We start from the raw sequence: 23492 nt of genomic DNA, 5'->3' as shown, positions 1-23492 counted from the left end.
TCTCATCTTTCTCTCTCTCTCTTTCTATCACCCTATCTCTCTATCTCTCTCTTCCTCTCATCCCCCCTCTCATCTCTCTCTCTCTCTCTCTCTCTCTCTCTCTCTCTCTCTCTCCTTCCCTCTCTCTCTCCCCCCCTTCCTCCCTCCTCCTCTCCACCTCCACTTCCCAACCCACACACCCAGGGAATAACTGTAAGGAAATTAGACCATGTTCTCTCTATCTCTGGAAAGATACAAAAATAAACCTTGCATTGCAAAAGGAGTGACTGTCAGGCTGTTACAGTGCCATGAGGTTGCCGCCTTAGATCACCACACACACTTCAGAGAAGCACCATCCCAAGCAGCAGCACATTCACACAGGCACACATACACATCCTGCAACTCGGTCCAAAGTGACCGGAAAATATATTAAAAATTTATACACACGGAGCTGTGTCGCCTGGCACATACAGCGTTGCCCGTTCCTCTTCCGGGTTTCTGGTGCACATGTGCATGTGACAATCAGCTGGCCTTTTTGCAGGCAGCAGTGCCGGAAACTGGAAGAGCTGGTCTTCTGTTTTCCTGCGTGAGCATGTGCGCCTGCCAGCTATTCATTGCACGCATATGTGCACCAGGAACCCGGAAGAGTAGCTGGCTGAAACTGGAAGTTGAGTAGCTGAAACTGGAAGGTCATTTTTGGCGGCTTTTCTTCCGGGTTGCAGCCTAGACACTCGGCACTAGGTGCCAAAAAGGTTCACCATCACAGACCTAGAATTTCACTGCAGTTCGTTAAACCTCTCCAGTCATTGCTCAGACCGGCTATTGAATCACCTCCCCCCACCCCAGTGCCCCTCCAATATGGGTAGAAGCAGAAAAACATTGTGAGGTCAAGGAGATCCTTGACTCTCAATGCTATAAGGGGAAGTTACAGTACTTAGTTTTATGGAAGGGATTTCCACCGGCAGATGCAGTGAGTGGCAGTGACGGATGTTCGGGCCACTACAATGATCCATAGGTTTCTTGTTAAGTACCCAGATCAAACCCAATAGGTTTTATAGTTGTTAAGGATATTGTTGTGTCACCACCAGAGTCATGGTTCATAAAACAGAGTACCATCAGAAATTTTTACGCACAGAAACGGTTTTGAGAGTAATTGTGAATAACATGCAGACAAACTGGTTTTATATTACTTTACTTTGAGGGTAAAACGAAATCATAGTCATTTAACAATCCAAGTCTTAGCCATATAAAGTGCAATACAAGATAAATCCAGGGATATAAAATCCTCTTACCAGTTTGTAGAAAAATACAAGGAACATTCAGGAACAATATAAAACAGTTCAATAAATATCGGGAAACATTAATAAATAACCCATGATCAAACAATGACCATTTAGAGAGATCAAAAATAGTTACAGCATAGTAGCAGGTAAAAAATATTTATTTATTTATTTATTTATTTATTTATTTATTTATTTATTTATTTATTTATTTATTTATTTATTTATTTATTTATTATTTGGACTTGTATGCCGCCCTATCTCCGAAAGGACTCAAGGTGGCTCACAACAATAAAAACAAGCAAAATCAATGTTAAAACTACCCAATACAATTATAAAAAGACCATTAAAATCCCCTTTAAAACCCCTTCAGTCCAAACCAGCCAGGTGAAATAACCATGTTTTAAAGTCACGGCGGAAAGAGCGGAGGTTAGGGGCCACCTGGAGCTCCAGGGGGAACTGATTCCACAGGGTAGGTGCGCCCACAGAGAAGGCCCGCTCTGTAGGGGTTGCCAGCCGACATTGTCTGGCCGACAGCACCCCAAGGAGACCCTCCCTGTGGGAACGCATCGGGCGATGGGGAGCTGTCGCTGGCCGCAGATGGTCCGCCAGATACCCCGGGCTTAAGCCATGTAGAGCTTAATAGGTAATTATCAGCACCTTGAATCTCACCCGGAGGGCAACTGGTAGCCAGTGCAGGTCCCGCAAGAGAGGTGTAACATGAGAGTGTCGGGACACTCCCATTACTACCCGCGCGGCCACATTCTGCACCAGCTGAAGCCTCCGAGTGGTCTTCACGGGCAGCCCCATGTAGAGAGCATTGAAGTAGTAGATCTGGGAGGTGACGAGCGCATGGGTGACTGTGCGTAGGGCATCACGGTCCAGGTAGGGGCGCAACTGGCGCACCAGACAAATCTGGGCAAATGGTATAGTGTTCTTTCTAACCACACTTAAGCTCTCCTTAAATAAATTAGCTGCAGAGCTTATCCAATCAGGATGCAGAATGACTCAGCAATGTTCTTAAAGCAACATAATACATTTACACAATACAAACATACAATGTTGGATTATATATTGCCTGGCCAACTAGTTAGGCAACAACCATTTCCTAACAATAGTGTAAGGAGATTTGGGTCTAAAATGTGTGTGTTTCCTTGTAGGATTAATCTTTCTGGAGGGTCGTTATGTCCTGGTTGACTCACTATGCAACCTTGTTCACAATCAGTCAACACTAAGGAGAGGGGGGAGCAAAGGCATTGGAATGCAAGGGAGGTTTCAGGGAGGGAAATGAGGAATGCAAGGCAGCCGACTGAAAGCCTGAGATAGACCTGACATCCAAAAGTCATCAGTTGGTAAACTCCAAGGCAGTCAGATCATTCCCAAAACAAAATGAATGCAAATGATTGGTGGACAATGGACAGTGGGAAGTCCAGCTGACAAAGGGAAAGTTTACTTATGCTGTTTTCATACAAAAATGATAGAAAACCGTAGAAATAGTGGTGGAGTTTAGGAGAAACCCTCCCATACTACCACCTCTTACAATACTAGACAACACAGTGTCAACAGTAAAGACCTTCAAATTTCTAGGTTCTACCATATCTCAAGACCTAAAATGGACACCTAACATCAAAAACATCATCAAAAAAGCACAACAAAGAATGCGCCAACTCAGAAAGCTCAAACTGCCCAAGGAGCTGCTGATACAGTTCTACAGAGGAATTATTGAATCTGTCATCTGCTCCTCCATAACTGTCTGGTTTGGCTCTGCAACCCAACAAGACATACACAGACTTCAGAGGATAATTAGAACTGCAGAAAAAACAATTGCTACCAACCTGCCTTCCATTGAGGACCTGTATACTGCACGAGTCAAAAAGAGGGCTGCGAAAATATTTACAGACCCCTCACATCCTGGATATAAACTTTCAACTTCTACCCTCAAAACGACGCTATAGGGCACTGCACCCCAGAACAACTAGACAAAAGAACAGTTTTTTCCCAATGGAGTTTAGTCATAGTTTTTTTCTCTTTCCCTCTGTCTCTCTCTGTGTAGTTAGGGATACTCGAGAGAATGAGAGTGAAAGACCTTTGCTTTATTGATAACCAAAATAAGTAAATAAACCTAATAAAATAATATGAAATTAAGAAAAACGACTTCAGAAAATAACATCAGTTTCTCCTGACAGATAGACAGACAGAGGTGAGATCTGGTTCTAGGACTGGTAGATCATAATACTCGCAAATCATGGCAACTTATGTGCCTCTTAATATGCGAGAAACTCATCACATATATCAATGTATCCTGTATGGAAAAATCTTGAGGATGAAGAATCCCTCTCACAAAATAAGCCAAAATGCGGGGAAGCCCATGAAGAGCCTTGATAGTACAGTGGTCTAAGCACCCTGTCATTAACACAGCTGCCTGCAATTTACTGCTGGTTCGAATCTCTCCAAGGCTCAAGGTTGACTCAGCCTTCCATCCTTTCTAAGGTAGGTGAAATGAGGACCCAGTTTGTGGGGGCAATAAGCTGACTTTGTATAAATATACAAAAGTATGAAGGTTATTGCTTAACACATTGTAAGCCGCCCTGAGTCTCCGGAGAAGGGCGGCATATGAATCAAATTAAAAAAAAAAAGTGAATGTTCAAAAAACATTCTATGGTCTAACTAGGATTAGGAAAAAGTCTAAATTTGATTTAAATAAACTTAATTAAATATTATTGGTATGGTTATTCATGAGATGTTATTAAATTCTGTTTTGTTGTAAGTCTAAAAATTTAAAATACACAAAACTTTTGATTGTATTGGGGGTGGGGGCTTGCCCTTGAGGAAAGCGATTTTTGAGTCTCCACAGAGATTTTCTCAATATTCACAAGATCACAGGTGGTTTTCAGCCATTAACGAAAGAGGAAAATCTAGAAACTGACGCCTGCCGGTTCTAGATAGGCAAAGTTAGAGGGAACCTTCACTACTTCTCTTAATGCCCACACCCGCATGGAACATGATCTCCTTGCAGGATCCTCAGGCATTGCGCAGAGGATCCTCTAGGGGGCTCCCACGAGAGTCCGATGGAAGAGCCGGGCAGCGCTCTCCCTCCCCCCCCGCCTTACAAAAGAACTGAGCATGCGCCGGTCTCTTTCCCAAGTCAAGAGAGATGCGTGCTTCCCTAGGCATTTTCCAGCAAAGGCTTGAAAGCTGCTCCGCTCTTTCTACAGCGCCCGAGTGAGCCTTTCAGGCAAGGGAAGAGGCTGCAGGGAAACCTTGGACTTGGAGATCCAGACGTGAGTCTGGGTTCAATGACTGGGTGCGTGTTTGACTTTTCTCAGGCTCGGAGTCGTGGAAAGGGGGTGGAAGAGCCATTGGCCACATGTTCCCCTGCCGTCCCTGTGCATGCAAGGGCCAGGCAGGGGAGAAAGCAAAGCCCTTCGCTTTGCCTCCAGGGGAAAAAAAAAAAAAACAGGGTCGCAGAAAAGAGGATTTACAATCCATTTCGACGGGGAAAGCCTTGCATGGAGGGAGAGGAGGAGAGGTCGTCTCTGCAAAACAGAGATTTGTGCCTCCAAGTCAGTCGTGACTCCTGGACAGTTTTCTGCAAACTTCTTGGCCCCGTTTTCCGAAGGGGTTTCCCTCGCCTCCCCCTTCTTAGGCCGAGAGAAGCGAGCCGTCGGAGTCCCTCCTGCTGGGTTTGCACGCAAGGCTTCAACTCCGTGTGTAAGGAGTTGGGTGCAAGGGGTGCAAGGACTCGGAACTGGGTTTCCTGCTTTCCAGCCTTTCCCCACTATCACCAGCTGGCTGTGCCGGCAGATAAATAAGGTTGCCTGTTGAGATCTTAGCATATCTACTGGCTTGGTTATATATAGTAAGAAAATAGATATTGTACCTTTACAGGGAGGATACATGAGATGTGGATGTGGCTTACTGATGATGGCTAAGAAGCCAGAAATATATCTATATAAGTCTCTCACCAGGCAGCACAGGGCTTGCTGGCTGCCAGAAAGAAAAAAGCCCAGAATCGAGTGGATGTGACTCCACTGAGCTAGGGCTGCAGAAAAACCTTGGTTACGTAGGAAAAACCTGGCTAAAAGAAAAACATATATATATATATGTAGGTCTTTGGTTATTCGGGTTATTTGGTTATTCGAATAACCAAAGACCTACATACAAACACCCGCGAAAACCTCAGAAAACATACATACATACATACATACATACATACATACATATATATATATATATATATATATAATATAAACAAACAAACAAACTTTATTGTCATTGTATGTGTATACACATACAACGAAATTCACATAACACCCAAAGACCAGGTCCAACACACAATCCCCAAACACACTCCCACCCACCACAATTCCCTACTCCTAAATCACCCAAACATCCACACAACAGACCAGGTTATACTGTCCAACAGCTCACTGATGGTGGCCCTTTAGTTCATTGTTGAGTGCAATTATAGCTCTGGGATATCCTGGGATTTATTTACTTATTAAGTGGATTTAGAGAGCCCCTCATGTCAATTGCTGTTTGTGACCTGGGACATTTACGATTTGGATTGTGCAAATGATTGCTCTTAACAACGCAGCTATAGAAATGATATTAAAGGGTGTATTAAATACTTCACAGGGCTGTTGGGGTGAGGAAATAGTAAGACGGAGCATTATGTATAATTGCTGCCTAGAATAATTTATAATAATATACAGAAGACATAAAAATTAAAATTAAATTTTAATTAAAAATTAGGAAGTAGAAATCAAAAACATCTAAATGTATTTTTCCAATATTTTGATAGAGATCGATATCCTGAAGCAGGGGTGTCAAACTCGTGTCCTCACGTGACCTATCGGGACTTTTCCCTCCTTTGCTAAACCGGGCGTGGCGTGATATATCTGGTCCCTGGGCCGCTAGTTTGACAGTCCTGTCCTGAAGTGTTCTGTGCAATTTTCCCCACATGTAGAGAGATCAAGCTAACTAATAAGATACCCCCCTCGGTCCCCGACATTGGTAGGTTAATCCAAATTTCTATTTTTTTCCTTCCCTTTACCCTTCCCTGTTCTCTTTCCTCTCTTGATAAAGATGCTCAATAGTTCAATTCATCACTCTAGTAAACACCCTAAATTATTTGTTTCCCATTTCAGGTATGTAAGCTGGAAATATTTTCCGGTTCTTCTGGAATCTTAAGTATCTTGTCTGGGAAGAGAGCTGAATGGCCTTGGAAAATTTGGCCAGACCTCTTGTGAACAGAAAGACCTGTGGAGATCCATGGGTCCATTTTGGAGCTTTTTTAGAGACCAGAGAGAAGATGGAGGGGCGACACCCAGCAGATGCAGAAGTTAGAAAAGGCCCTCCAGCTGCTCAGCCTTGGAGCTGTGGGAAGAATGGGGCAGGTCCTGGGCAGAAGAGTCACGAAGAGGCATCCAATAGTTCAGAGGTCCAATGCTGTCACTTCACAAAAGTGCAGTTTCTGGAGGGGAGCCGTCCGCGAGATGTTTGCACTCAGCTTCACTACCTTTGCTGTCAGTGGCTGCAACCAGAAAAACACACCAAGGCTCAGATGCTGGACCTGGTGCTCCTGGAACAATTCCTGGCTGTCCTTTCCCCAGAGGTGTCGAAATGGGTGCGGGAGTGTGGAGCAGAGACCAGTTCCCAGGCGGTGTCCCTGGCTGAAGGATTTTTGCTGACTCAAGAGGAGGAAAACATGCAGGAAGAGTTGCAGGTGGGCAAATGGCAGCTCTAAAGAGGAGCTCTCTGAATTTGTCAATTTCTCCCTGGCAGAATTTTCTGGGATTATTAATTCCTAAGGGCATTTGTTCTATTCTTCCAGAGGATGTATTTGGAGCAATTCTTTCATTCTGTTTCAGTAATGGACATTGGGGTCTGCTAGTTTGAAGGTGCAGTATGATAATTCATTTCTATCTCTGTGCTCTTCCTTTGTTTCTCGTAACACATCATGTCCAGAAATCCATGGAAGCTGTGACTGAGTATCCCAAGGAGGGGAAAGATTCATTCAAATCTTCTCAAGAGCTGCTCTTCAGGGAGAACTTACAGAAAGATCAAAGTCAAGACTCTACGGAAGGTAAGAAAGGCTCTTTCTCTGTAAGGTGAGATTTTAACATTTAACTGATTCTTTCACTCCAGTTTATTGGAGTGTCTCTCTTTAACAAATCTGCTTCCAGTATTTTTCTCTTTCTCACAGAGAGTAGAAAGCTGTCCTTGGACTTTTTAGAATCACCTCTTTCTGATGAAGTTGAAGGATTAGCTGAACCGCTACTTCAGGTAAGGAGAAATAAGATTGGAAAAGGTCCATAAATCTTGGATGGATTTCATTTTGTTCTAGAGTTCAATGTATAAAATTGCTGTTTCTAAGGAATACGAATTTGACATCAAGTCATTGAACATTCACACTCACCTTAGCTTACCCTCTCCCTTCTGAGGGGATCCTTTGTGAGATGCCTTTTCCACCTCTCCTTCTTCATTTTCAGATTTCATTAACCAGACTGTTGTCAGCATTGGAGCTCTTCCTACTGTCTCCCAGGGTTGTTCACACACACCATTATAAAGAAAATAGTCTTTTTTGCCTTTGGAAAAGCATCTTTGGGAGTGGTGATTAAGAATCTCCATAGACATATAGAGTACTATTACAAGCTCTTTCAACTTCTTCATGAAGGTGTGGAGTTCGGGTACGTTGATTGCACAGTGTATAAAATGAGCCATTGGAAAACATGTCAGCTGGGTTTTGCCAGTATTTTACTCTACCCATCCAAGGAAGAATGGGAGTCACTGAAAAGGAGTGGATTGAAGACTTTATATTGAATATTTTAGTTGGTTATACTATAAGGCATTCCAAACACCTCCAGGTTGATCAAACATGATTTAGTTGTGCCATCAGCCAAAAGCGGTTAGACCTTATTCTTAATTTTGCAGAGGATACCCATTTTGTTCACTAGATCTCTTTCCTAGAATTGGTGGAATAAAATTATCCCATTATTCTTGGGATTATCTGTTAATAAGGAAACTTGTGTCCTTGTTCAGGATGTTGTGTCTTTTGAGGAAGTGGCTGTGTATTTCTCCAAGGAGGAGTGGTCTCAACTGGATGCTGACCAAAAGGCGCTCCACGGAGAAGTCATGCTGGAGAATTCCAGGAATCTCTTTTCTCTGGGTAAGAATCCCTTTCGGTGCTCAGGAATGTAGAGAAGGGCTTGAATGTTATTTCTGGGGAAAAAATCATTTATTTACAGTGCATTCAGAAAGTATTCAGATCCCCTTCACTTTTTTCTATTTTGTTATGCTGTAGCATGATTCTACAGTTGTGGAAATGAGTATTATGTATTTTATGAACAGAAAGCATTTTTTAAAAAAATACATACAATTTCTTGTATGTAATAAGGGAGACTATAGATTTCTAATTTTTCTTTGAATAAATTTCCTTCTTCCATAAAATCAGTTTGGTCAAATGGTTAAAACTCCAGGCTAGAAATTGGGTGACTGTAAGTTGTAGTTCTCCCTTAAGCATGAATGCTGGCTGGGTGACTTTGGGCCAAACTCTCTCAGCTCAACCCATGTCATAGGGTTGTTGTAGGGAAAACAGCAGAAAGAGGGAATATCGGAGATGTCCACTGTCCTTATTATTTGCAATAAAATAAAGGAAAGATATAGAGTGCATTCAGGAAGTATTCAGATCCCCTTCACTTTTGTCGATTTTGTTATGCTGCAGGCTGATTCTATAGTTGTTGAAATTCATTTTTTTCTCATTTATCTACACTCAGTACCCGAAAATGACAAAATGAAAACAGAATTTTAGAAATGTCTGTAAATTTGTTAAAAAGTAAAAACTGAAATATTCATTGGCATCAATATTCAGACCCTTTCAGTCAGTACTTTGTTGAAGCACCTTTGGCAGCAATGGAAGCCTCCAGTTTTTTTGGGTATGACACCATAAGCTTTGCACACCTGGATTGGGGGATTTTCTGCCATTCTTCCTTACAAATCCTCTCAGGCTCAGTCAAATTGGATGGCAACCGTCCTTGAAGAGCCATTTTCAGATTCCTCCAGAGATTCCTCCAGAGATTCCTAAATAAGGTTGAAGTCATGGCTCTGGCTGGGCCACTCTAGGACATTCACAGAGTGTGTTTTGGCTGTTTGCATAGTATGGTTGTCATGTAGGAAAATGAATCTTTAGCCCATTTTCTGGTCCTGAGCGCTATGTTGTACAGCTTTCCATCACCCCTGACCAGTCTCCCAGTTTCTGCTGCTGAAAAACACTCCCACAGCATGATACTGCCACCATCATGCTTCACTATTGGGATAGCATTGGGCAGGTGATGAGTGGTTTCCTCCAGACATAATGTTTAGAATTGAGGTCAAACAGTTCTATCTTGGTTACATCAGACCAGAGAATCTTACTTATTTCAGTCTCAGAGTCCTTCAGGTGCATTTTTGAAACTCCAAGTAGGCTTTCATGTGTTGTGCACTGAGAAAAGGCATCCGTCTAGCCACTCTGCCTTAAAGCCCAGATCAGTGGAGGGCTGTACTGATGGTTGTCTCCAACCAGGATCTAATTTGAGAATTATGGAGTCCACTTATTTTTATTTTTATTTATTTATTTTTAAATTTGTGTACCGCCCTTCCCTCTGAGGACTCAGGGCGGTGAACAGCCAAGTAAAAGCATAAACTACAAACATTAAAATACAATTAAAAAGATATATATATATATAAATTTGGCCCCATGATTAAAAACAATAACAAACAATTAAAGCTCTTAGGAACCTTCAGTGCAGCAGAAAGTTTATGGTAGCCTTCCCTAGATCTCTTCCTTCGAAATAATCCTATCTCTGAGCTCTGCAGGCAGTTGCTTTGACCTCATGGCTTTTGGTCTGCTACTGTATGCATTCTCAGCTGTGAGGCCATTTATGGAGAGCTGTGTGCCTTTCTGAATCTCGTCCAATCAATTGAATTGACCACAATCAAGGCATAGAAACATGTCAGCAACAATCACAAGAAATGGGAGGCACCTGAGCTATATTTCAAGCATTGCAAAGAGTCTGAATACTTACATTAACGTGATATTTCAGTTCTTTTTAAGAAACTTACAGACATTTCTAAAATTCTGTTTTCACTTTGTCATCATGAGGTACTTAGTGTAGATTAATGAGGAAAAAATAAATTTCTACTATTATAGAATCAAGCTACAGCATAATAAAATTAACAAAAGTGAAGGGAGTCTGAATACATTCTGAATGCACTGTATATACTTCCTTTATTTTTTTAAAATAATATAGACAGTGGACATACCCCAATATTCCTTTCTCCTGCTGTTTTCCCTAGGAAAAAAAATCCTGTGAAATGGGTTGAGCTGAGAGAGATTGGCCCAAAGCCACCCAGCCAGCATTCATGTCTAAGACAAAACTAGTACTCAGAGTCCCCCAGTGTTGTGGCTCCGTTACCTGAGCCTGTGTCATCGGCAGGAGAGGAGTCCGAGAGTGAAGGAGAGGAGTTGGCAAGGCCTCCCTTTCCAGGACCCTCCTCTCTGGCAATGCCTTCGGTGCCTGCCGAAGGGCAAGATATAGGGCCGGGGCCAAGCACGTCCACGCAGCCACAGGTGGACAGTAATGAGGGAGATGAGTCTTGGCTGGATCCTCGGCAGCGTCGCAGAGATAAGCGCACACAACAGAAGTAGAGGCGTGCCAGAGATTAAGCTGAGTCACTGGACCACACCCCACAGGATATAAAAGGGGGTGAGATGGCCATTCAGACTCTGTGACGGACAAAACTAACTACTATCGAGTCACATTGCATCTTTGGAAACAACATTATCTGCCTTGGATTTATTTTACGAACTGGACAATTCTTGAACCGTGTGTATTTTGTTTATGAGTAAAGTTCTTGGCAAGCAGCTACTGGGTTGCTGCCAAGCCTCTTATCGGAAGAATTGGTTGTCTGCCAGTTTATTTAACCCCTGGCTGTCTGTTTGTGTGCATGTGTGAGACGGGGACAGAACACCCAGTTTCTAGCCTGGTGTCTTAACCATTTGACCAAATTGACATGGAAGAAGGAAATTTATTGAAAGGAAAATTGGAAAACTGCATAGCCTGGCTTTGTACATAAAGAAAATTGGTATTTTTTAAATGCTTTCTGCTCATAAACCATAATACTCATTTCACAGAAGATATTAGCAAGAATCTGAGGAAGAGGCAGAATGTACTGATGGTGTGGCCTCTCTTGAGCCAGGTTCTGCCTATCAGGGTTCGGTATTTCCTCCTGAACCTGGTACCGTACTTTTTGGAATATGAGACGTACCTCCCATCCCAAAAGAAGGTGGAAATGTTGGTGCGTCTTATACACCAATTACAGCCATTTTTGGCCTACAGAAACCCCGCCCCGCGCGTCCCTAAAAAGGGGGCTGTTTTTAGAAAAAACGGGACATGGAGATGGTTTGGGAGGCCTGCAGAGTGTTCCTCGGGGCCGGAAAGGGCAAAAACCTTTTTTCCCTTGTTTACCTCTTGGTGCGCCTTATACTCTGATGCATCTTATAGTCCGAAAAATACGGTAACTAGGTTCCTGATAGGCCTGAGCTACTATAACCAAGACTGGATGAGCCCCGAGACGAATGTTCCCTTCTTAGAGATATGCCCACTTGTGTACCAAGTTTGCATTAGTCTTAAGTTGAGGGTGGGGAGCTATTGCCATCCAGAAATTCCCTTTGACTTTCAAAGATTCTGCTCTGCAGACAAATGGAGATGAGACTTTTATTGAAGTTGGGAGGCGCTGGGTATATTGCTGCCCCAGCATGCAACAGTGTCCAATGCACTTTGGTAGGTTGTGAAACAATGGAATTATTTATTTATTTATTTATTTATTTATTTATTTATTTAATGAGATTTATATGCCGCCCTATCTCCAGCCGGACTCAGGGCGGCTCACAACAGTAAAAAAACATCTAATGAAAAAGTTAAAAAGAAATTAAATCCAAATCTCATAATTTAACAGTTAAAAGTGCAATTAAGACTAACAAGTTAAAAATTAAAAATTAAAACCGGGTCAACGATTAGTTCAGGGTTGTGATCCAATCCTATTGGAATGAAAATGTACAGTTTTCTTTTTTCTTTTCCAAGGCTTTAATGGGCAAGAGAATAAGAATTGCAATGAGGAATGCCAAGCGATCCATTCGAAAGGGGGGAAAAGGAAATTTGTAGATCAGATGCAACCAAAAAGGGATGAAACAAAACAATCACAAAGTGGAATTAAAAAAAGTCTTTCTCAGGTCAGAGGGCTTCCTAACCATACAGTGATCGATATGGGAGAAAGACCATATAAAACCATGGCGTGTGGAAAGAGGTTTAATAAATCCAATCATCTCATTTCTCATGAAAGGGCCCATTCAGAAGAGAAACGATTTACCTGCATGGAGTGTGGAAAGACCTTCAGTTATAATCACTATCTTAAAAGACATCAAAGGATCCACACAGGAAAAAGACCTTATAAATGCATGGAGTGTGGAAAGACCTTTATTCGTAACAGTGATCTTAATATCCACAAGCGGATCCATACAGGAGAGAAGCCGTATCAATGCATGGAGTGTGATGAGACCTTCTGTTATTCTAAGACTCTTAGAATCCATCAGAGGAATCACAGAGGAGAAAGTCCTTATAAATGCATGGAGTGTGGAAAAACCTTTACTAGTAGCAGTAGTCTGAAATCCCACAATTTGATCCACACAGGAGAGAAGCCATATGATTGCATGGAGTGTGGAAAGAGTTTTAGGAAGAGTGGTAATCTTAATACCCACCAGAGGATCCACACAGGAGAAAGACCTTATAAATGTGAGGAATGTGGAAAGGCCTTTAGGTGGAGTAATGCTCTTGACACCCATAAAAGGATCCACACAGGAGAGAAACCATATCCCTGCATGGAGTGTGGAAAGAGTTTTAGATTTAGCAGTGGTCTTAATTCCCACAAGAGGAGCCACACAGGAGAAAGACCTTATAAATGCATGGAGTGTGGAAAGAGCTTTGCTCGTAGTAATGGTCTTAATTCCCACAAGAGGAGCCACACAAAAGATGTTTGCAGTGTGGAGAGGGCTTTAGAAAGAGTTATGATCTCAATTCCCATAAAAGGATCCATACTGAAGAAAAAAAAAAAAACCATATGAATGCATGGAGTAAGGAAAGAGTTTTGCAAGGAGTAACATTTTACTTGCCATAGAAGCATCCACACATGGGAGAAACCATATCAATAAAGAAATTGTGGAAAGAGCTTCACTAAAAATCCAGGTAGTTCTCGCTTTATGACTGGAATTGAACCCAAACTTTCTGTTGCTAAGCGAGACAGTTAATAAGTGCATTTTGCGCCATTTGATGACTTTTCTTTCCACATTTGTTAAGTGACTCACTATAGTTGTTAAGTTAGTAACACTGTTGTGAAATGAATCTGGCTTCCCCATTAGATTTGCTTGTCAGAAGCTCACAAAAGGTGACTCTGCATGATCCAGGGACTCTGCAGCTGTCATGAATCTGTTGCCAAGAATCTGAAATTTGATCAGGTGACCTTGGGGATGTTGTAACGGTCATAAGTGTGAATAATGGTCCTAAGTCACTTTTTTCAGTGCTTCTGTAACTTTGAACAATCAGTAAATGAACTGTAGTAAATCGACAACTACCTATAGTTGTCTAAAATCTCCTACAAGTACAGTACCATTTGAGTAATAATTCAAATAAATTGTTTACCTTCTTAGATATGCATTCATAAATTGCCTTTCTAGTGCAAACCAGAACACGGTGAATCCCTAATCCTGCTTGGGGTTTTTGCCAAGTCCAAATACTCAAAGGTCTTCTCTGCATGTAGAAATATTCCTGGTTGCTTTTCATTATATTTTTCCTGATATTCCAAAATATCAAACACAATTATCATGTTATTCTTCAAGTATCTTTTAGATTAGAAAAACAAACAAACCACAACTTTATTAGAGGTTATCTGATACTTTTTGTTGTTGCTTCAATACCTCTGTTGGGCTAAGTATCAGGGCTGAGCCCCTTCTCTGGCTCTTCTGCCTTTCCCATCCCTTCTTGTCTGAGGAAGGCTCAAGTGAGAGGTATGATTTCTGCATCTAGACTGTTGGCTGTTGCTTGTAAAGTCTTTCAGTTTGTGGGGGGCCACATTTCTGTTCCTTTAGCAGCTAAGATTTGTTTTCATACACAGTAATTACTCAATGAGCCACTTGAGTTTGAGCCGATCCCACCATTGACCCCAATTTGTCATAGGATTTTTTTGAACCAGGGGTCACCAACCCCCCGGGCCCTGGCCTATTCAGAACTAGGCTGCAGAAGCGGTGAGTTGGCCATATGCGTGTAGCTTCACTTCCACAAGTAGCAGGCTCGCGTGGAAACCTCTACATGTGTGAGTGGCGGGTGTGTGAGCCAGACACTTCCAAAAATGAATTGAGTTCAAAAAGTCTTCAAAAGTACTGGATTTTAGACAGTTTTAAGTTTTCTGTCTCCTTATAGAGGTTGAGGAGATGTTTTATTTTTTAAAAAATATCCAAGGTACAAGAGAGAAAGATGCAATGTGCAAGTTCTTTCTCTGTATGTTTTCTTATACTAGATCCGTGATGGCGAACCTATGGCATGCGTACCACAGGTGGCACGTGGAGCCATATCTGCGGGCATGCGAGCCGTTGCCCTAGCTCAGCTCCCCAGCTAATTTTCAGCTAGCCCCACCCACACTGTCCCTCCCTCCCAGGAGTCTCCACTCAGCCCGTTTTGGATGCCAGGTGAGTACAGAGGCTCTGGGAGGGCATTTTTGGCCTCCAGAAGACCTCCGGGGAAGTGGGGGAGGCCGTTTTTGCCCTTCCTAGGCTCCAAGAAAGCTTCTGGAGCCTGTGGAGGGCAAAAACCGGGCCTGCTGGGCCCACTGGAAGTCAGGAAATGGACCATGTCCAGCCTCCGGAGGGCCTCTAGGGGGCAGGGGAGGCTGTTTTCGCCCTCCCCAGGCTCCAAGAAAGCCTCTGGAGCCTGGGGAGGGTGAAAATGGGGAGCTACCAGAAGTCGAAATGGGCTTTAGGGAGGCCTGCTAGGCCCAAAACGGGGCGTGAGGGGGGTCGGACACGAAAGCACAGTGGGGGTGGGGCACGGGGGGAGCATTGAATTATAGAGGTGAGCACACACACGTGCAACCCCTTTGAGCTCCCCCTGCTTTTGGCACCCGACAGCAAAAAGGTTAGCCATCACTGTATAGATGTTTAGTATATTTATCCTACAGAACAGCTGTTCTCAACCTTTCCAGCTTGGCAGCCTGGTGTGGGGGAGGAAAGGGAATGGTTTTGTGTGGGTGGCAGATGCACATGAGTGTTTTTTAGCTCCATTTGCATGAAGCTGGGACCACGTAGAGACCGTTAGATTTCTTGTGCCCCTGGAATGAGCTAGCCATGGACCTAGGCCTGGAATGGTTGCAAAAATGGAGCCCCTCTCTTGATTGGGAAAAAAGTAAGTAGAGAAACCATGTGACAAGAATTAATGAAAGTTCTCAGAAGCCGCCTCATGCCTCTGGTTATGGAAGGGAAAGCAGAAACTGCTAATAAACTGGAGGGAGGTGATAGCTTAGAGAAGGGGTATCAAATTCCTGGCCCATAGGCTTCATGTGTCACATGATGGCCACGCCCACCCCCGGTTTAGCAAAGGGGAAAAAAGTTGCGCTACGTCACGTAATAATGTGACGATGTGAGTTTGACACCCCTGGCTTACAGCCACTGATTCCTAAAAAGGATCGCAACTTGGCTGAGGTCTTCAGCTAGAAGGAATGTGACACACTCCTGCTTCATTGCCCCACGGACTCTGCAATTGAGATTGTGCCTGGGGCTAAATTGCCAAAACCAAATCCATTCTCGATGACAATGTGCATTCATTCATAAAGATTTCACCAGGGGTTTTATTCCACCGGCCAGTTGAGGATGGTGGTGCCTGTGCTCTTCAAGGAAAAGAAGGATGGGTGTCGAGCGTCAAGAAGCACTCGACATCATGTCCATACACCGGCAGAACATGGATACCCGGCTGGAAGGGGGGGGGTTGAGCCACATGGGTGATGGTGGTGGAATAGGCTTCCGAGTAGGCGTTTATGTGCACGGGTGCCTTATGGGGTCGCGTGGGATTAGCTTACTACTCTGAGAACACTCTAGAAAAGTGACGGCATCCCAGTACGTCCGAAGGAAATGAGGAAGTACGAGACCTTCCAGCTGAAGGTAATCTGGAAGGAACTATATAAGGACTCGCTTGCAAGGGCGTGACAGCTGCGTCTTTGTTTTGCTAGCTTTGCATTCCGGTTTCTGTAAGCGCTGATTGCCATGATTAAATGAAGATACACCAGCTTGGCTTTAAGCGTGTTCTTTGAGCGTGGACACAGTCCTAGGGGAGCCGAGAGGAAGACGCAGCTCTCCCTTTTCACAAACCGTTTTGGAGCCGCCCCCCCCCCCCGTGAAGGAAGGAACGGGATGGCAGAGGGCGTAGCGGCCGACGTGCTGCCGGAGGATACAGCGGAGCCCGTGGGCGAAGCGGAGGAGGAGGTTGACGCCGGGATGGATGGGGCGGCCAGCCCGCCGGTGGTGCGGCCGAAACAGCATGAGCCCGGGGTCGACGGCGCCCCTAGTGAACGAAAGGAACGCGAACGCAACGCCCGGGAGACGCCCGGCCCAGAGACAGGTGGGATGCGTCTTCAAACCCCGCCCTATGCTGGTTCCCAGTTCCAGGATTGGAGGGAACGGCGATGGCTGGAAGACGAGGAAGGGGACTGGAGCCACTCCACTGGCCTGGGGCCTTCCACCCTAGAGATCCTACGCGACCGTTTTGGCAAGGCGAGCTTTCGCGACGCGCCCTCCTGGCAGCCATGGGCGCCCAGCATGGAGGGAGCCACCTCCTGGTCGGGAGGCGGTACGGCGGGTGGGAGTTCTGACAGCAAATTCCGCCTTGCCAGCCCGAAGCTGAAGTTGGAGGGGCGTGAACAACGCTGGGTGAGTGGAGAGCGGAGACAGGCTGTACATTCATACGGTGGGGGCGAGGGCAGCCACGCAACTCCCGGTGCCGCTACACAGCCCGGGAGAGAGAGGAGAGTAGATCCCGTGAGAGACGCCCCTCGACAGCTACCCGGCACAGGAGATAGGCCACCACAACAGCGTTACAGAGACCCGCTACCGGCATGGGGCCACGGTCCCTGGGCACCCCCCCTCCAGCAACATCCCTGGGGATTACCGCCTGTGCAGGCTGCATTTGATGGAACTGCAGGAAAGGTGGCACTGTTCCTGAGTCAGGTAATAAGCCATATGGACCTTTATGGCAGATTATATCCTTCGCAGTGGTCCATGGTCGTGGCGGTCACAGCAGTGCTAACGGGGGAGGCAGCTGAATGGGTCGCCGATTTACATAGTGAACACGCCCGCGAGTTAACAGATCTGGGCCTGTTCCTTGAAGCATTACACAATAGGTTCGAGGATGAAACTCGGACCCAGGTCATCGAAGGTGAATTGGTCAACCTACGACAGCGTGGTCGCCCTGCCAAGGATTATGTCAAGGAGTTCCGTAATCTGGCAGGAAAACTCCATTCGTGGCCAGAGCGATTACTTATCCACCAATTCCAGGCAGGGCTAGATAGAGAAATAAAACAGGCCTGTGTATACCGGGGTCTAGGCCCACGATTGTCCGAATGGTACAAGGCAGCGGTGAGCCTGGACGTTGGTTTACGAGAATTCAGGCCTCGGAACACACCACCGTTCCAGTCCCGTCGTGGTCCAGGTGGCAGATCCAGTGACCGCGGGGCGTTTAGAGGAACCCCGGCATTCGGGCCGACCGCTACCGAGGCGAACAGACGCCCGTTCCGGTGCTTTCGATGCAACCAAGAGGGTCATAGAGCTGCGGACTGCCCCGTCGCAGCCCCGCGACTGTCAACTCCCCGGCCATCCGTTCCGACTACCACGCCACGTGACCGACCCCTACGAACACCAGAACGCTCTAGGGCGGCCACGCAGACGCCCTCGTTAGAACCGACAACCCGGTCCAGTAATACCATGCCAGGGACGGCTCGTGTCCCCGACGCATCCGAAGAAAGCGACAACGGAGATGAGTTGCAGGATCCTATGGTAAGTGACCCTGTACACCCCTTCCTGATACCAGTGACCCTTAGACATCCTGTCACTAAGAAGGAGTGTGAACAAAAAGCCTTAATTGATACAGGCTGTACTCGATGCCTTATGCGGCAGTCGGTAGCTGAGGGCTTGGGCCTTCGGATCCTGACTCTTCGTACCCCCATTAAATTCGAGCAGATGGATGGGTCCATCCTGGGAGGCACACCTACCGCCAGTGTTACAGAACCCGTATTCCTGCAAATAGGAGCCCATCAGGAAATGATCCGGTTCATTGTAGTAACCCAGATGATCGAACCCATCATTCTTGGGCTCGCGTGGTTGGACAGGTGGGAACCACACATATGGTGGGAGGGGGGTTATCGTAGGCTCAGACTGCCATGTACAAAAGAGAGGGTGGCTCTCCAGCAAGAAACAACAAGACAAGGTACATACCCCCAAGCATATAATGACCTCGCCCGAGTATTTAGCGAGGAAGAATGTGACATCCTGCCCCCCCATCGGGATACGGATTGTGGTATCGAAATACTTCCCGGAGCCCGGTTGCCAAAACCCCGTATGTACTCGATGACACCACAGGAACTGAAGGAATTGCGAATGTATATAGATAAAAACCTGGCCCGGGGATTTATTCGTCCCAGTCGTTCGCATTTAGCGGCACCCGTCCTCTTTCGAGGTAAGAAGGATGGCGGCTTACGTTTATGTGTTGACTACCGGGGATTGAATGCTGTCTGCGTAGAACCGTTGTACCCCCTGCCGCTGATAACTGATTTGTTGGCTACCCTGGCGTCAGGGAAAATCTTCACGAAATTGGACCTCCGCGAAGCCTATTATCGGGTACGGATACATCAGGGAGACGAGTGGAAAACCACATTTAACACTCCCCTCGGCAGCTACCAGTTCCTGGTGATGCCTTTCGGTCTACAAGGGGCACCAGCGGTGTTTATGCAGCTTATAAACGGTATTTTACATGAACACCTATATCGGGGCGTCTTAGTCTATCTGGACGACATTTTGATCTACTCTGATACAATGGAAGAACACGTCCAGCTGGTTAGACAGGTCCTGACCAAGTTGCTGGACGCACATCTTTTTGTAAAACTCTCAAAATGTGAGTTCCACCGGGAGGAGATCGATTATCTAGGTTTTCGAATTAGTCGTACTGGTATCCAGATGGACCCGAAGAAAGTAGCTGCGGTCTTAGAGTGGAAAGCTCCGCAAACCCGTAAACAACTGCAAAGTTTTTTAGGTTTTGCAAACTTTTATCGACATTTCATTCCGTCCTTTGCAACAACAGCATTACCATTAACGGAGCTATTGCGAACAAAAGGTGTGGTGGCCCCCGGGAAAAAGCCTAGGCCGGGATACAAACTACAATGGTCATCTGAATGACAACAAGCCTTTGAAAATCTTAAACGGGCTTTTGCCACTGAACCCGTATTGATACACCCTAACACGTCACAACCGTTCGTAATACAAGCGGATGCTAGTGACGTGGCAGTAGGAGCTATTCTAATGCAGAAAGATGCGAACGGTATGTTAAGGCCTTGTGCATACACCTCCCGAAAATTTACAACCGCAGAAAGGAACTGGGCAGTGTGGGAGAAAGAGGCCTATGCCGTAAAATGGGCGTTACAGACATGGCGGCACCTACTGGAGGGTAATCCCATACCGTTCGAGGTCTGGATAGATCACAAGAATCTACAGGCCCTCCAAACACCTCGGAAACTGTCCCCAAAACAGGTGAGATGGGCACAATATTTTCAGCGGTTCCGTTTTGCCCTCGTGTATAAGCCAGCTAGAGGAATGTTTTTAGCGGATGCGTTGTCACGGATGCCGCAATATCACAGTAAACGAGATGAGGGTTTACAAGCAGTAATCTCACCCCTAAAAGCGTATGTATTGACAGCCCCGCAGACCGAGGATTGGCTCACGCTTTTACGGAAAGCCATTCGGACGGACGCATGGGCACAAAACAATGCAGCATCCCTAACCCACCATGATGGCCTAGCGTGGTGGGGAGATAAACTCTATATTCCAGCAACATTGAGACAACGAGTGTTACTCCAGTGCCATGATAGGAAAACCGCCGGACACTTCGGGTTCCTTAAAACCCTACATCTGACGCGCAGACAATTCTGGTGGCCTAAAATGAGGAAAGACATTGACCAATACGTCCGGAGATGCCACACATGCGCGGTATCCAAGCCACAACCAGGGAAGCCACTGGGCTTATTACAAACCGTAGCCGAACCAAACAGACCATGGGAGGAAATAGCCATGGATTTCATTGTAGACCTTCCCAGTAGCAGAGGTTATACCGTTATTTGGACAGTAGTCGATCTTTTCTCAAAGCAAGCCCACTTTATTCCATGTAAAGGCTTACCCTCTGCCCGACGCCTGGTACGTTTATTCCTACAACATATTTACCGTTTGCATGGAGTGCCTAAGAGGATAATATCAGACAGAGGGGTACAATTCACCGCCCGTTTCTGGAGAGGGTTTCTCCGTGATATAGGGTCAACCCAGGGCCTTAGTTCAGCCTATCACCCTAGTACGAACGGTGTTGCTGAACGCACGAATGCCATGATAGAACGATACTTACGCTCCTACGTTACCTACCAACAAAACGATTGGGTTGATTACCTTCTATTTGCTGAAACGGCATACAATAACGCAGTACATCGGAGTACCGGATTTACTCCGTTCCGGGTAGTCATGGGGAGGGACTTCCCTGCTATCCCGGAGTTAGACCTTTCCCTCCAAAAACCTATGACTCCCAACGACTGGGCTACTAACGTGAATGCTGTGTGGCCTCACGTAAAAACCGCTTTGACACGGGCAGCCGATGAATACAAGCTCCAGGCAGACAAAAGGAGGGCTACATGTCCATCTTTTCAGATCGGAGACCTGGTTTATTTGTCAACAAAATACTTAAAGCTACGATTACCAAGTAAAAAACTAGGACCCAAATATATAGGCCCATTTCCTATCATTAGAGTAATTAACCCCGTAACATTCATGCTAAAACTACCCCCCTTATTGGGAAAGACCCATCCGGTTTTCCACTCTAGCCTGTTAAAACCGGCCACTACACCCACTACAACACCAAAACCACCTCCTGGCCCGGTAACCGGTGCCCACTATGAAATACAAGACATCATCGATTCCAAACTACGTAGAGGCCAGTTATACTATTTAGTCCGCTGGACAGGGTATCCTGATAGTGAAGCATCCTGGGTACCTGTAAAAGACATAAACGCCCCTAGATTACTGAGAAAGTTCCACAAAGCAAACCCCCAGAAACCACATCCCTTACCTGACCATTAACATCATCTCTTTTTGTCTCCTCCTCTTAGACGGACGCCTGGTAGGGGGAGCCGCCTGTCGAGCGTCAAGAAGCACTCGACATCATGTCCATGCACCGGCAGAACATGGATACCCGGCTGGAAGGGGGGGGTTTGAGCCACATGGGTGATGGTGGTGGAATAGGCTTCCGAGTAGGCGTTTATGTGCACGGGTGCCTTATGGGGTCGCGTGGGATTAGCTTACTACTCTGAGAACACTCTAGAAAAGTGACGGCATCCCAGTACGTCCGAAGGAAATGAGGAAGTACGAGACCTTCCAGCTGAAGGTAATCTGGAAGGAACTATATAAGGACTCGCTTGCAAGGGCGTGACAGCTGCGTCTTCTTAATGTTATGTGTCGACTATAAAGGGCAGAGCTCTATATGCGTGGAGAATATGTAAAAAGGTAAAGGTTCCACTCGCACATATGTGCTAGTTCCCAACTCTAGGGGGGGGTGCTCATCTCCGTTTCAAAGCCGAAGAGCCAGCGCTGTGCTAAGACGTCTCCATGGTCAGCATGACAAAAATGCCAAAGGCGCATGGAACACTGTTACCTTCCCACCAAAGGTGGTCCCTATTTTTCTACTTGCATTTTTTACGTGCTTTCTCTTTATTGAAAAGTTTTAAAATTTTTTACAAACATTTCCCCTTCCCCCTACCTCCTCCCCTACTTTCACTAAAAACTGCCAATTCAATTGATCAAACGCTTTCTCTGCATCCAAAAATATAAGCACTGCAGGGACTTGGTTGTTCTTCCCCAAATACTCCAGTATATTAACAATTTGTCTTACATTACTTTTCATTTGTCTCCCTTGTATAAATCCAGTTTGATCTTTATGAATCACTTGTTGCATAACTGACATTAGTTTTTTTGCCAAAATTTTTGCAAAGATCTTATAATCTGTATTAAGCAATGATATGGGTCTGTAATTTTTGGGTTGACTATGATCTTGATCTTCTTTCGGAATCAGAGAAATAAAAGCTGTTCTCCAGGATGGTGGCACCTCTCCTCCCTGTTGTATTTTAGCAAATAACTCCTTAAGAGGTTCTACCATTTCTAATTGAAAATTTTTATAATACACTGCTGTCAAACCGTCTGTGCCAGGAGCCTTTCCACTTTTTAATTGTTTAATTGCCAGAAGAATTTCCTCAGTGGTTATTAATACATTCAATCTTTCCCTTTGTTCATCAGTGATTGCAGGAATATTTTCCTTCTGCAAATACCTCTCTATATCATTACCTTGTATATTATCACCAGAATATAACCTCGTATAAAAATCTAAAAATGCTTTTTTAATCATATTCTGTTGATGTACCTCTTTACCTTTATACTCTATTTTTTCTATTGTATGAGATTTTTGTTTTTTCCTTAACATATATGCTAACCACCTGCCTGGTTTATTCGCATTGCAGAAAGTAGTATGTTTGGCATATTGCAAGTTCGTTGCAATTGATCTGACATCAACATATTAAACTGCCCTCGCAATATTGTAATGGCTTCTTTTATATTCTTGTCGTCTGGTTTATCCACTAATGCCTGTTCCTTCTTTTTTATTTCCTCTTCCAATTCCCTCCGTTTTTTCCCCTGTCTACGTCTGTAGGAATTATTCAAATTTATTAAGACTCCTCTCATATATGCTTTACTTGCACCCCATACCATTTCCACAAATGTACCCTTATGCATATTTAAAACAAAAAATTCTTTCATTAACTTTTTACATTCTATCACATTTGCCTCATATCGAAATAAGTTTT

At 45.0% G+C, this 23492-nt stretch overlaps 1 protein-coding gene across 1 annotated transcript in view; it reads left to right on the top strand.

Annotated features, from left to right (window-relative positions):
• LOC139311932 (zinc finger protein 420-like) overlaps positions 1–23492 on the top strand; it is a 53815-nt gene that overhangs the window by 12101 nt on the left and 18222 nt on the right. Inside the window, exons 5-9 of the mRNA XM_070936456.1 lie at positions 6551–6987; positions 7230–7347; positions 7468–7547; positions 8304–8430; positions 12383–13294. Coding sequence (XP_070792557.1) covers positions 6551–6987; positions 7230–7347; positions 7468–7547; positions 8304–8430; positions 12383–13294 — 1674 coding nt within the window. The remainder of the gene's footprint in view (positions 1–6550; positions 6988–7229; positions 7348–7467; positions 7548–8303; positions 8431–12382; positions 13295–23492) is intronic.

The sequence above is a fragment of the Pituophis catenifer genome, unplaced genomic scaffold (genome assembly GCF_029215685.1).
Source record: "Pituophis catenifer annectens isolate HBS135680 unplaced genomic scaffold, rPitCat1.0.hap2 SCAF_2, whole genome shotgun sequence".
Taxonomy (NCBI): Eukaryota; Metazoa; Chordata; class Lepidosauria; order Squamata; family Colubridae; genus Pituophis; species Pituophis catenifer.
This window is presented reverse-complemented; position numbering and strand designations above follow the sequence as displayed.